Source organism: Chiloscyllium punctatum, chromosome 12 (genome assembly GCF_047496795.1).
Source record: "Chiloscyllium punctatum isolate Juve2018m chromosome 12, sChiPun1.3, whole genome shotgun sequence".
In the NCBI taxonomy this organism is placed as follows: Eukaryota; Metazoa; Chordata; class Chondrichthyes; order Orectolobiformes; family Hemiscylliidae; genus Chiloscyllium; species Chiloscyllium punctatum.
Genome location: NC_092750.1, coordinates 63,703,540 through 63,719,285, shown reverse-complemented (window position 1 = coordinate 63,719,285; position 15,746 = coordinate 63,703,540). Strand labels below are relative to the sequence as shown.

The following is a 15,746-nucleotide window of genomic DNA, read 5'->3' as shown; positions in this document are numbered from 1 at the left end:
CCAAGCCACCTCTCTCCTCCACTGTGCCACAGGAGCCATCAGCTTCTTTGTAACCAAGTGCGAAGTCCACTGAGCCTTGTCTGGTCTGGAGTCATTCTGTTTGATCATTGGAGGTGCCGTGGTAATGTCCCTATCTCTAGACCAGGAGGCCTGGGTTCAAATCCTGCCTGCTCCAGACAGGTGTTCTCATTAGCTTAGACAATCTTTTGCTTGACCCTTAAAGGGGCTTGCGTTCCTAACACTGGTGTGGATGATGAAAAAAAATTCTACTAGGATTTGTGGAAAAGAATTGTTTGCTTTGACAGGGAAGTACAGCATTGATAGTTTAACCTGAAATTTCGAGCATCTGGGGATGCTGTAAGAAAGAATGTAGGAATCTGAGATTTGTTCCTAAAAGGGTGCTGAAGGTGAGGGTCAATTGAAAATTTCAAAATTGGGGTTGATAGGTTTTTGATCGGCAAACATGCTGTGGAACAAGGAGCCTAGTCAGCTCAATGAAATTGGTGTGCAGGTCAGCAATGATAATTTTGAATACTGGAACAGGCTCAAGGGTGGTTTGTTCTGAGTAAAAATGGCTTTGGGTTTAAAATTAACAACGTTTTTTGGATTATATTCTCTTTGGTTTTAAGTGTGGAATGCTCTGCCCCAGAGGGCAGTGGAGGCCCAGTCTCGGGATTCATTTAAGAAAGAGTTGGATAGAGCTCTCAAAGATAGTGGAATCAAGGGTTATGGAGATAAGGCAGAAAGAGGATACTGATTAGGAATGATCAGCCATGATCATATTGAATGGCGGTGCAGGCTAGAAGGGCTGAATGGCCTACTCCTGCACCTATTGTCTATTGCATCAGTTTACAACATTGTTCTCCCCATTTGTTTAAATGATCTCAGATTTCCAGGTTAACAGAGTTCAGGACCCTGTAAACTGCAGCAATAACGATGTGGTTCCCTGAGCTGAGTCAAGGGTTGGAAGTTAGACCCAGAGAACCTGATGGGGAGGTTTACTGACAGATAAATTTTCTACCTTCCAGAAATTGTCAAAACTTAATTTGCATAGAGTTGTTTGGCAGCAATCCCTTGTTTTATTAATTGACCAAAGTTGTCTTTGAGATAGCTGATTGAACCGGCCTTCACCTCTTGAAATTAGATTATCCAACCCCACCATGAGTAACACCGATAGGAATAGTTAGTCAGCTCAGCCTGTGAAGGAGGGCCTCTTGGTACAGGGCTGTGATGATGCTCTGTCTGACAACTGATCTGACTTGGCTTTACAATGATTAGTGGGACACCATTGTGACATATACAGTACAGTGTTGAGCCAAGTCTACAATGAAGTTTAGGGCAGATAACATAGCATTGTTGGCAAATCGGGGAAAAGAGTGGAGAAGAGATTAAACAGGATATGGGGCAGTTTGTGGAAAGTTTAGATGGTATTTTCAGCTTCTGTGAGGTACTGCACATGCCTGGTAAATGTGGCATTGATTTGTGGATTGAGAAAGTCCTTGTGGAATCCAAGTAGAATTGGGGTGATATAGTTAGAATCATTTGGCCCCTCGAGTCCACACTGATCCTCCAAAGTGCATTCCACCCGGACCCACCCTATCCCTGAAACCCTGCATTTCCCATGGCTGATCTACCTAGCCTGCACACTTGGAGATTATGGGCGATTTAGCATGGCCAGTCTACCTTATCTTTGCATCTTTGGACTGTGGGAGGAAACTGATTCGGAGGAAACCCACGCAGACACTGGGAGAATGTGCAAACAACACAGGCAGGCTGGCATTGAACTCTGGTCCCTGGTGCTGTGAGGCAGCAGTGCTAACCACTGAGCTGCCCCCTGTTCAGGCTGGGAGAGAGGGGAAGAATTTCTTCTCTCTGAATTGCTTTGGTTCTCCTTTCAGGTGCTTGACTCTTCTGAGATCTGAACGTTGTGCCAATGTTTTCTCCACCTGTTGTGACCGCCACCTGTCGAAATTGCCGTTGCAAATTTGTAGTGTAGCCCTTTAATGCTCCTTTTTTGTAAAGATAGCTTTATGCATTTTGTGTATGGCTTTGGAGGAATTGAATTAATATTCCAGTATCAATGTACTAAATATGTCCAGGGTATCATATGTAATATTTTTAAAAAAACATTCCAAGATGTTTGTTTGCACGGATCTCTGAATAAGATCCGAATAGGATATTCTTCGGCATGTGTAGTAGGTTGCAACAACTCGTCAGTGGATCATTGCAAAAGCACTGACTTTTCTGTTCACAAATGAAAGATTAAAACTTGCCAATTTCCCAAAACAGGCAGTAACTCTAAAGTTGTTGTTGTTGTTTGTTGTTGTTTCAATCTTTTCTGGTGCTTTGTTTTTGATTCTGTGTTGTACATATTTCAGGAAGTGGTGCAGGACCGGGCACACTGAGCAGAGGTGAAATGAGCCTTGCAGAAGTACAATGTCACTTGGACAAAGAAGGAGCATCAGACCTAGTCATAGACCTCATCATGAATGCCACCAGTGACCGGGTCTTTCATGAAAGTATCCTACTTGCAATTGCTCTACTGGAAGGGGGCAACACTACAATTCAGGTATAGATATTGATGCTACCCTAATATTGACTGTTGTGACCTCCTAACTATAAAAGTGTTATGGTTTATGCTCCATGATGATCCCTGGAATCACCCCTCCCTATCTGGTAAAAGATCACATAACACCAGGTTATGGTCCAACAGGTTTATTTGGAAGCACTACCTTTTGGAGGACTGCTCCTTCAGGTGATGAAGGAGCAGTGCTCTGAAAGCTCGTTCTTGTGAATACACCTGTTGGACTATAACCTGGTGTTGTGTGATATTTGACTTTGTACACCCCAGTCCAACACTGGCAAATCCAAATCCTGACAGCCCTCCCTATATGTGTAGCCTACTCCAGTCCGAATATCTTTGCATTTCTCCCATTTTGGCCTCTTGCTAGCTCCTGAAGAGCTTCACCCTGCCACTAAGCAATGCCATCAGCTGACTAGATCCTGGTCTCTGTTATTCCCTCTGACGTTCCAGTCTTCTAGTCTTAATATCCCCTTATTGTCAGGTTTATCTGATAAAGCTTCCATGGAATGCCTTTACTTTTTTGTCATGTGCAAGGTAAAACTGAAGTATAACCTGTTGCTTTATACATAATTTACTAATTGTGTATTTATATTTTGATGGTTTTTGTCAGAGTAATTTATCCCCCAGTATAAATATTGTTATGCCAAATTAATGCGAATGTCCTGTTTGGACATCTGTACAGTTAAATACTGGGAAAAGCCATGATTGTCTATTACTGCTGCAATAAATATTTACTCAATTTTCTATTTACGAATTCTACTTAGACGACAGCAATTATGAGAATACTTTGCTGGAGAAAATTCCAGGAGATTTGTCTCATTCACAAATCATTCGGATGATAAATTGTTTTTGTAATGATTTGGATGAAGGGACTGCCTGTAGTCAACTGTGCAGACAGAAAGATTGGGAGGAAAGCAAGTTTTGAGAGTACAAAAGGTCTGCATAGTGATATATAGGAATAGGGAAAATATGGTATCATGTGGAAAAGACCACTTCGAAAGAAAGAATAGAAAAGCAGGATTTAAATGGAGAGAGATTCTGAATGGTGCAGTACATAGAAATCTGGATGTATGTGAATCGCAAAAGTTATAGCAAATAATTAGGAAGGCAGCTGAAATATTGAGCTGTATTGGAATATAAAAGTAGAGACCTCTTGCTACACTGGGAGAGAAAATGTACGAGACCACACCTCGAAGTGTATTTATTGTCATGGTTGTCTTACCTCGCAGGAGATATACTTTGGAATGATTCCAAAGGTGAAACTGTGGTCTAACAAGGAAGAGTTGAGCAAGTGAGACCTGTGTTCCTGGGAGTTTAGAACAATGAGAAAAGGTATAATTGAAACATCTACTATTCTGGGGGCCTGGACAGAGAATGCTGAGGGGTGTTTGCCCTTGTTTGGGGTGGAGGGGGGATCCAGAAAGAGGCTGCACATGGCTATTCCATTTAGGATGGAGATCATTTTCTTAAGTCTTTGGAATTCTCTTAAGAGCAGGGTGGCCAAATAGTTGAGTGTATTCCAGACTGAGTAGAACAGATTTTTGATTCACAGGAATTTTGGAGAAGAGGCAGAAAAATAGATCTAAGATGACCATTCAATCAGACATGATCTTAATGAAAGGGAGGTTAGGCTCAATGGGCCAAAAGTCTTTCCTGTGTCTTGGTATCTTGTATCTTACCCGTAGCTCCACATACCTTGAATTGAGAACATTATTAACTTTTTATGTCTGATAAAAATGATCAGAAACCATGTTTGGTGATCATGAATCATGTTCTGATAACCATTTGGCAATTTTGTGTGCTAATGGTTGTATTTTCCATTGCTATTGTTGTTTCAACTTTAGCTTTAATGCTTCCGATAATTTCTAACATCTTTTCAGATCTTCCTTCAGTTTATGGTTTGATTGATGTTCCAGTGCTCAGTGGAATACATGACTGCTTGCATCTCTTTTCAGCTTGTTATTTAAATATATTCCATCAAAATAAACATGCTGCAGAATGTGGGATCTCCATGTTGATTGGGAGGGAGGGGATATGGCACAGTGGCTCAGTGGTTAGTACTGCTGTCTCTGCGATAGGGACCCGGCTTCCATTCCAGCCTCAGGCAAATTTCTCACAAACTTTCTCCCAGTGTGTGTGGGTTTCCTCCCACAATCCAGAGCTATGCAGGTTAGGTGGATTAGCCTTGTTAAATTGCCTGTAGTGTCCAGGGATGTGGAGGTTAGGTAGATTTACCAAGGGAAATGTAGGATTACAGTGATTGATACGGTAGAGAGGATGGGTCCAGGTGGGATGCTCTTTTGGAGGCCGAATGGCCTGTTTTCACACTGTTGGGTGGGGGGGGGGGGGGTTCTAGTTTTAAAAGTAAACCCTCACCAGGGAGCATGGAATTACTTTGGGATTGAAGTTTGAGCATACCAGTGCTACCAGGAGAGAGGGAAAAAATGCAAATTTATGCATTGCTCTTGAATTTGATTACCATTTCCTACAATGCCACACATCACATTGCTGAAAAGTGTTTCTCTAATCCATGGCATGTGTGTCACACTTAAGCAGGACCTAAAGCAAGACTGGCCATTGGGTCCCCCAACACAGTCGGGGCTATGGCTCTGTTCTGTTCTATGACCTTCTAACTGTTTGCATCATCATCAAAACATGGAAGCCAATGATCCCAATTTGTGCTGCATGTTTGTTGACTGTGCCACACCCTGGAATTGATTCTATACGCCAACTTGAGAGACCGTTAACATGCAGGTCACCCTTGGAATACATACAGGCCTCACTTATTGACTGGAAAATAAAGATGGTTGTATTCAGTATCCATACAGCAGCTGGTTTCACTATTAACTCTGCCTCAGATTTAACAGGGAGCCCAGCAATGCTGCCTACCCTCTGCTACCAGAGGTACATCACAAACTAACTTCTGCCACATGCTGGTCTTTGAATATCAAAACCATTCTCTTCCTGTGATTTTGATCACAACCAATCTTCCAGAAAGGGAAATATGTTTTCTGATCCACTCTCTCTTGCTGTGTTGTACTTAATTTTGCAAAATAAGTAGTGAATCATGGCCAACCATTGTCCCTGTTTTAAATAAAGCAGCAGCTAGGTTTTTTTAGCCACTACTCTTGACCCATTCCAATTTGCCAATCGGACTAACCAATCCACATCAGATGCCATATCACTTGCCCTTCACTCTTCCCTAGAACATTTTGACACCAAGAACAGCTGCGTAAGAATCCTACTCATTGACTACAGTTCAGCGTTCAACACTATTATCCCCTTTAGACTGATTACTGAACTTTGTGATCTCAGACTAAGCCCCACTCTCTGCAACTGGGTCCTCAGACCACAGTCGGTGAAGATTGGGGACAATATTTCATCCTCACTAACACTCAACAATGGAGCCTCCCCAGGGGTGTGTACTCAGCCCCCTACTGTCCTCACTGTATACCCATGATTGTGTCGCCAAATACCAGAATAATGCTATTTACAAGTTCGCTGATGACACTGCCATAGTCGAATCTCAGGTGGTGATGAAACAGAATACAGACTGGAGGTGGAAGACATGGAAAGATGGTGCACTGTGAATAACCTTGCTCTCAATGCTGGCAAAACCAAGTAACTCTTATTGACTTTGGGTGGGATGTTACTCAAAGCCTCCTCACACATTAACAGCAGGAGGTGAAACGAGTGGAGATTGTCAAGCTCCTGGGAGTGGTCATCCACAACAAGTTTTCTTGGACTCTTCATATGGATGCACTAGTTACAAAGGCCCAACAAGCAGCTGAGGAAATTTGGCACGACAGCAAATACCCTTGCCAACTTTTATAGGTGCGCCATTGAGAGCATTCTGGATGTATGACCACCTGGTATGGCAACTGGATCATTCAAAATGGAGACAGTTATAGAGAGTGGTGAACTTGGCCCGGACAATCACAAATGCCAACCTCCCATCAATAGAATCTATCTACCAGGCCTGCTGTCGAGGAAAGGCTGCCAGCATTCTCCAAGATCCATCCTGCCCTGGCAATGTTTTTCTCCAACCTCTACCATCAGTGAGAAGGTACAGAAGCCTGAACACATGCACCAGCCGGTTTCACAACAGTTTCTACCCACTGTTGTTAGAATACTGAATGGGCTCTCAAACTCTTAACATATGCCTGTACCTGTGATTGTGATTTTGTTTTTGCTGCTGTTTATCTATTATTTTATTATCTATGCTACTTAACCCTGTGATCTGCCTGTATTGCTCGCAAGCCAGAGCTTTTCACCGTGCCTCAGTACACGTGATAATAAATTTGATTTGCTTCAGTAAACTAGGGTGTTGAGATTAAGGCCAGCACTTGGATTTTGTATTCTGCAGGATTAGGTTTTGATTTTATTTGGGGTGTGCAGATAGCATCAAGGCTGCAGTTGGATTCTCAAACTTGGCAGGAGATGTACATACATCAATGTCGATCCTTTTTTTTATTTTTGATGTAATTCTAAAATTGAACTTTGATACCCTGCAGCTTTGGAAACAGAACAGAGTAGTTCTTGATCTTGACAAAAATTAAAATCTGAAGTGCAATGTCCATACTTAGAGTCAATTCTGCTTTGTACGTGCACTATTTGCACATTACAACTAGCAGTACCTTGTGCTATGTCAGTGGCTGATATAACAATCAACTGTCTCCATGGGATGTTGTATAAGAAAGTTGGCTGGATCATTGGGATTCTCTCAACTGTGACATATTTATTTCTTTATTGGAGAGGCCGTAACAAGTGAGGACTTGCTTAGCATTTTCTCTTTTGACTTGGGGACAAGGGGTTGGTTATTGTTTCCAGCCTGTGGTATAAAGTACCAGGCAGTGACATGTGCCCAGAATGCTGGTAACTGCTGAGAATGTGTCCAAAACAGTCTGATGCGATCGGTTCTATTTTAACAAAAGGTCTTTCATCAGAGTGGTTAAGAGAATGAGATGTGTGCACTGCCAAGGCACACTGTCTGGACGATGGTGTACGGTTAGCCCTGGGAACGATCTCAAACAAAGGAAAGACCATTAGGGATTGACTTGGCTGGTAGCGAAACAAGATTAATTTTATCTCCACAACCCTTCTCCGTTACAGCAGCCTTGGCATGAGTTGGCAGTCATTAAATTCTGAAAACCGTGGAAACCTGAAGCCCTTGTGTAATGGCCTTATTCGCTTTCACATGCTGAACAGGAGGGCTCTGGTCAGATGATCTCCAAATATGGCAAGCAAACCTATCAACAGTTAGGCACAGGCAGCCGAGTCTCAAAACAAGGTCATTCGCATTTCTCTCCAGCACTGAAATCAACAAAGAGATGTTATATAACTTCTATTTATATCCTGTTTTCTCACTCACTGTGCAGCACACAAGAGCTTTTTGGAAGTGGGAGGTTTTTTAATGAGCTCGTGTTTTTTTTTCCACCTTTTCAAAGCGACAGGAGTTAGTTTGTCATTGGAAAAGGGGCAAAGGATGAATTTATTTGCAAATGTTAGTGATTTACTGGTCTGCTCAGCAGAAGTGAGATGTGGAATAGATTGCATTGTAAACCTAACTGTATTAAGGTTAAATGTTGACTTTGTTACCATTATCTTGATAATTACCCAACAGGTATTCTGATTACCTGGAATCAAGTGAGATAGTTATGTTGTGGCAGCCAAAATATGACGTTTAATATTAAATGACAATTGGAATATTTCATTCCAAATTTGCCTCCTCCCTTATACCTTGCAATGTACCATTCTGCAATAAATGCTCACTCATGAGTCATACCCTACCCTCAGTACCTCTGAGAGCAAGTTCTATGTTGTTGTCTTTGTTTAAATCTCTGTTTAGTGTGCCCTAATAATCATCTATCCTAATTAGTGTTTTTGTACAAACAACATCTTTTAGTAGCTGCACCCCCAATTTTGATTCTTTGTCAATAATTTTGTTGTGTTTTCAACTGTGCTCCAGCCCCATCATCTTGATCTTTGGCCATCTGATGCAGAGGGGTGTGAGCAGTCTGGAGGGCCTCATCCTGGGTCTGCTCCTGGGCCTTGGCTGCATTGATTTTGAACAGGCCCGGGCAGTGAGCTGTGGAGGGGGTCATGAGTGTCAACTGTCTACCTCTTTCAGTGCTATGTTCCTGCCTCTGAGAAGAAGCTGGCTGTGTCCACAAACACACTCTGCCTTTATAAAAGATATGCACCACAAGGGGTAGAGTGCCTTCCAGTGCAATTTTGATTTAGCTCCCCTTTTTCCCTATCTCTCCCTCACCTCTTGGTGGTTTCAATTCCCTTTAACTGATATTACTTGTAAATTAATCCATTGGAGAACGAGTGACTTGCTGATGGTGGTTAATAGGTGAAAAAGAATACCACAGGTGGTTTGGTGCCAGTGAACAGAAAAGTTCAGTTGTGTGTAAGAGCAAAGGGTGACATGGTGGCTTAGTGATTAGCACTGCTGCCTCACAGCACCAGAGACTCTGGTTCGATTCCTGCCTCGGGCGACTTTGTGTGGAGTTTGCACATTCTCCCTGTGTCTGCGTGGGTTTCCTCTGGCTGCTCCAGTTTCCTCCCATTGCCCAAAGATGTTCAGGTTAGGTGAATTGGTTCTGCTAAATTTCCCATTGTGTTCAGGGGTGTGTAGCTTAGGTGCATCAGTCAGAGGTAAATGTAGGGGAATGGGTTTGGGTGGGATACTCCTTTGGAGTATGTTGTGGACTTGTTGGGCCAAATGGCCTATTTCTACACTGTAGAGATTAATGAACAAGGCTGCTAGCTACAACACTTTTTAACAAAGCAAAATTTTCATTTGGACCATTAGTGTATTTTTGACCCATCCTCTCATCTTCCTCAAAAGAGAATTGGACAGCAGTGCAAACTGAACCAGGTTCAAGAACTGAAGGCATGGTTGTGAGAATTAGGTTCCGACTCTGGGTGGGGTACAATCCTGAAGACTTGATTGCGTAAAGTTCCTGACTCAATCTTGCCCATTCTCACCAATTGAGCATGTGGGATATACATAAGCAAGCTTTTCTGATTGTTTCATGATTGGTGTGGGACAAAGATGCTCTTCATTATCTGGTTGACTAATATTTTGAAATCCATCAAGGCAGCCTTTCTACATCCAGCCTCTATTACTTTTCTGACTCCAAAACAAAGGACTTTAAAAGGGACAATCTTTAATTTTTTTCCACCCTGGTTGTTTGCAGCTAGCGAATGGATCTTCACTCCATGATGACTCCAGGGGTAGTCCCAGAGGCCCCTGGCAGCCCAGGAAAGAAGTTTTTGAAGGAGGATTCCTCTGAAGGCAGGAAATAACCTCACAATGGTTTTGTGCTTTTTCTCTGGTTAAGAGTTTGTGCTCTTGATTTACGATGCATGCTTACCCTGTGATTTGCTCTGTGAGATCTCTAATCACAGTGGTAAACTGATTCAAGTGACTGCTGCAGATACAGCAGTGGCCTGTGCACAAGCTGGTTTGGAGTTGCTCCCACTCCACCTATGGTCCCAGATTGGAGGTAGGAACAGAGTGTAGAATCAGCATCTTTGAAAAGGAGCCCATTGATGCCAAGAGGGTATTCGCGGGAACTGCAAATAAATGTGACCAATCGGGAACTCGAACAGAAGTTTAGATTTTCTCTTCGATTGGATGGAATGTTAAGAGATGGCTGCAAAGATGTGGAGCTCTCTGACAGTAATTGCTGAGAGGGCAATGTTCAGACTGCTCAGTGCTTGAACCCTGAGGATTTCTTGTCTTGCACACTCCACGGCAAAAGTTAGTCAGACTTGGGGATGGTTGCTTGGGAGCACATTCCTCTCAAGAACTCGACGGGTTCCCAAGGCAAAGGTATTTCAGGGGCTAACACCCAGTAATCAGAAACATCCTTTTCATGCTTGCTTTATTTGCCTGCCATGAACTTTTAAAGAGTGTGTGTGTGTGTGTGTGTGTGTGTGTGTGTGGGCTGTGCTCCTGGTTACGTCAACAGGATTGCTGGCTTCTAAGGAATTACCTAGGGAACTGAATGATCAGCCAATGCAGTCAATCATCCACTGATCCAAGGCATTTCAGCTGCTGGCTTGTTTCAGCAGTCTTAGCTTCGCTCCTTTAGAATATTAAGATCAGTAGTTTGTTGATTCTTGAGGTCATTAGCAGCCATCTACTTTTTTGAGGGGTGGGATAGGGGTGAAGTGGGGATGGTGGCTGAGGTGGGGAAGTATCTGACAAGAGGCCAGAGACGTCACTTCTCTCTCACTCTTGGAGCAGGACCAGAATGGAACAAAACGCACCATTTAACAGCTTCACCTTATCAGCACTCCGATTTCCTGTGAGGGAAGGGGCCGTTTCGTCAGTGACTCGCTTTCCCTGTGTGGTGCGACATTCCCAGTCAGTCACCCCGCCAACACCCACAAAAAGAAAAGCAAACAGTTTCAGTAAACAGCGTTTGAGCAGCTGTGCTGGCTGGACAACAGCCCAAACTTGCTTGGTCATTGCTCACTAAAGTTAACTTGCCAGATACGCAGAGGACATGAATAATGGAGGTGCTGAACTGCAAGCATGTGAGCTGAGGCTTTTTTTTAATCAGCAAAGTGGAAGGGAGCGAGTGGTGTGAGCTGTCTTGAACTCTTGTGCAGCAGTATTCTAGGATTTTCCATTGGCAGACAGTGCTGCTTTTACAGACACTGCAGTTGAGCTGGAAAGTGAAGAGGAGCTGTAAGATATAAATTGGCCTCGTTAAAACTTTCCACTTTTTTTTTGGTGCAACCTCTGTTTCCTGTCAAAGCCACCGTGCCTGTGCATTTTTAAAAATTTTTTAAAAAGTTTATAATTCAAAAGCATTTAATGTTAAATGAAATGAAAATCTTTTATGCTGGTGTCTCTACTTGTTCTATCAGCCAAGCAAGAAAACACTTCCCATGTCTACATCCACACTTTCCCCTTCATGTCTGTCTGGGTCTCCTATTTGACATCGCAAATGGGTAACCCTCTGGAGGTCTGGCATTATTTCTGCGTGTGAACGTAAAGGTGGATCATTGGGTCTCGTAGTGCCATAAATTATCCAAGATGCGAAGGGAGCAGTTAATCGGAGTGCAGTGCTTCTGACAGTTGTTTTTCTAAACCACTTTGGGTTTTATAGCCCTGGTGTTCTCTCTCAAATTGAATGCAGCTGGGGTATAGCTAACTGGTTTGGAAAGCTTGTAGGTCCTTCTACAAGCTGCTCCTTTTTAAGAGAAATTCTACCCAGGTCTCCAACCACTTTTTTTTTCTCCCTACTCATTTCGCTCAGTGATTGTTAGCCATTGTTAATTGACCTGTTCAGATGGATTATGATATGCCTGGAGGGCAGGCAGGCATTGAACCTGGGATTTCTGACTCCAGAGATACAGACACTGACACTGTCACTACCACTGCACCATAGGGCCCCTGAAGTGATGCAGGATTTGGACCTGCAATCCCCTAATATCACCCCAGTTCTCACTGAATCAGACCCTTTTTCCTTTATGCCTTACGACAGCTACCTTTTTTCCATTGTGTGCAGAATCGCACAGCACAAAGGCCATTCAGCCCATATAGCCTGTGCTTGATCTTTGAAAGATCCGTCCAATTGGTTCCATTTGCCCTTTCCCTGTCATAATCTGCCCAATCTTTGTTATCGGTCACCTTACAGGTTTCTCCTTGTCAAATAGATATCCAAGACCTGTTTGTTTTTTTTTAAAGCCATTCCCAACTTGAGACTTTGTGAGGTGTTAACATTAGAGATTGCAAGCTGTGTCCAGCATTCCACCCAGAGAAAATCAGGAATTGTCAGGTGCAAAACAACAATAAGTAGGGGGGGGGGGTGGGGGTGGTGGTGAAGAGTGCTTCATGGCAATGATTTTCTTCCTTGCTGAACTGAATATCATAAGAGTGTGAGCTCCTGTGTATGGAGTTTGTTGCTATGGAAATAAGCTGTTCCGGGCTGTATCAAACTGGGTGGTAGCTTCCCCCACATCACCCACGCATTGACACAGGGCATTCCAACTTCTGAATGGAAATGCTTCAGGCGCATTATCTCCTCCGGAAGGTTTGTAAGTGTTGAAAAATGTTTGTTTCACCAAGGCTGCTTTGGGAAGAAGCAGGGAAGCTGCCAAGGATGTTAACTGAAGTGCTAAAGTCTCTTTTTGTAATTGCCCTGCCAGTTCAGCACTGAAATCTCTCGCCAGCAGCTGGTGAAATGACGTGTCACCTGGTGAAATTACGATACAGGGAGTGTAGATAAAAAGCTGAGTTAACTGTTGATGGCTGTTCGCAGACCTGTCAACCCAACTGTTCATTTCAGCTTCAAATCAATAAATCGCCTATCAACTTTGTGAGGAGAAATTGCACCACTGACAATCTGTGAAAATGTGCTGACCTCAAAACAACTTGTCTTGATGGAGTGCGTTTTATGTCACAGCAGAGTTGACGGTCAGATCAAAACACACCGAATCAAAGAATGTGATCCCAAGATAGTTATGTAATTCTTAGAGTACTTTAGAGGAGGAAAATGGGATGGGGGTGTTTATTCTGGTGGAAATACCAGTGTTTCGGGCCTGGGTGAGGCTAAACACAGTCCAGGTAGTATATACAATGCTACAAACAAACTATTTTTAAGATGTCTTTGTTATGCACGTGGGAAGGCAAATGGTGTTTTATGAAGGCAATTGAAATTTTATCAGAAGTAGCCTGACCGTCCCTGCATTGCTTACAGGGAATTTAAACTAATCTTTCCCATTGAGGTTTGTGAGAAGTTAATAAAAGCTGGAATGGAAGCACAAATCTCATTGATATGAAGTTGCTGTGATAGGTATTCTTTACTAGATTGTTGCAGTTTGTTTTATTTGTTTTATTTATTTGCATGTACAGAGGTTGGGATATGTCCTTCCGTTCCTCAATAGTTCTTGTGGTGATCATAGGTTCCAACACACATTGGATAGAACATTTCCGTACACTACTTCAGTACCAATAAAAGTAAATGTCCAAATTGCCTTTGTTCCCTCTCAACTCTGAAGCCAGTACTTCAGCTTCAACACACTAGTGATGTGCTGATTGGATGATCATGAATACAGAGTGATTTGAAGAGAAATAGTTCATGGAAGAAGACTAACATGACAGATCCTGAATTTTGCAACTTTTTTTTCAGCCAGAACTGTTTGTTCGTATCCCCTAGCAAATAACGTTGCAAGCAAGTACAGTAATGAAACCCACTCGGACCTTCAATTGCGATCAGTGATAATTACAGATTTGCTCAATTAGGATAGCCCACAAAGCATTGGTGACTCAGTCTCAGAGGTTGACAAGATGATCTCGCAGCATTCATAGTTACTGAGGTTAGGTTTTTGTAGCCAGCAAGGAATGAGATAGAAAAGGTTCTATTCCTAGTGTTTAGTCACTGCATTTTATTTTGGATGGAAATCAGATATTCTCCTGATTACTTTCCTTTTTGTGCACTATCTAACCTGACTCCACTTTACCACCCAACATTGTGACAGTGGGCTCTCTTCTAATTTTATGGAATCTGAGCCATAATGGCCTATAACATACGGCAAGATTGGATTTCTTATGGCCCCAAGGTCAGGAGCCATGACCAGGAACTCAGTTCTGGGTTATGTATGGTATTATTCATTTAAGACTTTGAGCAAAGTTCTTAAATCCATGTATTGACCTTTTAATTAAGTGGTGTTTTTGAGGAACTCTCTTCTACGTCAGGAACAGGTTTCGATTAGATTAGATTCCCTCGAGTGTGGAAACAGGCCCTTCGGCCCAACAAGTCCACACTCACCCTTCGAAGAATAACCCAAACAGACCCAGTTCCCTCTGACTAATGCACGTACCGCTACAGGCAATTTATCATGGCCAGTTCACCTGACCTGCACATTGTGGGAGAAAGCTGGAGCACCTGGAGGAAACCCGCGCAGATGCGGGGAGAATGTGCAAACTCTACACACTGTCGCCTGAGGCTGGAATTGAACCCGGGTTCCTGGCGCTGAGAGGCAAAAATGCTAACCACTGAGATAAGAGCATAAATGCTGTACCGTCTGACTAGGAGACAGGCAGAAATAAATCCAGGTCCAAAGGAGCACTCTACTTTTTGGGCAAAAAATTTCATGCAGTTACTGAGCTATGCCTGGCACTAAAGAGAAATTGTCTTTACTTTTTGAGTCAGATGTAGGGATACCAACAAGGTTAACACGAATAATAACTTGGTTAAATTATGAAGTGAGAGTAAATGGGTGACCGATATTTGGATTTTCTAAAACTTGAAAAGGTTGTAGGGTGGAAATTAGGGAACGTTTGATTCTGTGGAAAACCTGTCAGAAATTCTGTAACATCTTAAAGGTGTGAAGATATTGGAGTGGGTGCAGAAAAGATTCACAAGGATGGTTCCACCAAACAGACTTGATGTTGGGGTTGACTGTGTTTTCTTTGAAGAGACAATTGAGGAGATTTGATGGAGGGGTTATGAGGAATCTGGACAGAGTAGACTGGGAAGACAATTCCCACGAAAATAAGGAATACATTTATGGTAACTGGCAAAACATGCAGGTGGTGACTTGAACTACTTCATGCAGGTATTGTGATCAATGAAGGTGCAATCAAAACTTTCAAGAAGGATTTGGATTATTATCTAAAAAGGTGGAATGTGCAATGGGACAAGGCAGGAGCATGGCACCAGCTGCATTGCTTGTTCACACATCCAGCACAGTAACAGATACGATGTGTTGAATTATCCCTTCTGTAATTTCAAGAGTGAGAATCCGGGAAGGAAGTAGAATATTGTATGCATATTCTGTTCAGAAAGAATAAGTGGGGCAAGGAATGAGAGAGACAAAAAATTTAGGGTGATGTTTCATTATTTCATGGGGAAAGGCTTTATTTCCATGCTGTCAGTGTTGAATGTTGGAGGAGGGCTCACAATGTGGAAGCAGTGCTCATATTGAGTGGATTTAGGCTTTATGTGAAGTTGAAGAGGGTGAAAGTGCTAGAACAAACAAATAAATCACTCTCTGGATTGAGCTCCACAAGTAGAAATGTACTTGAGATTGCGAGAGACAATTAGGTCAAAAGTTTAATAGGTTAGCTACTTTGATGCACAAAAATCAAAGTGTAGGAGTGAAGTTGCAATTTAATCATAGAACGTGGAAC

The 15,746-nt window shown here is 42.7% G+C and overlaps 1 protein-coding gene across 6 annotated transcripts in view; it reads left to right on the top strand.

Annotated features, from left to right (window-relative positions):
- itpr1b (inositol 1,4,5-trisphosphate receptor, type 1b) overlaps positions 1-15,746 on the top strand; it is a 521,994-nt gene that overhangs the window by 315,997 nt on the left and 190,251 nt on the right. For all 6 annotated transcript variants that reach the window (XM_072582660.1, XM_072582659.1, XM_072582663.1 and 3 more), the window contains one exon: positions 2,379-2,569. In XM_072582660.1, coding sequence (XP_072438761.1) covers positions 2,379-2,569 — 191 coding nt within the window. The remainder of the gene's footprint in view (positions 1-2,378; positions 2,570-15,746) is intronic.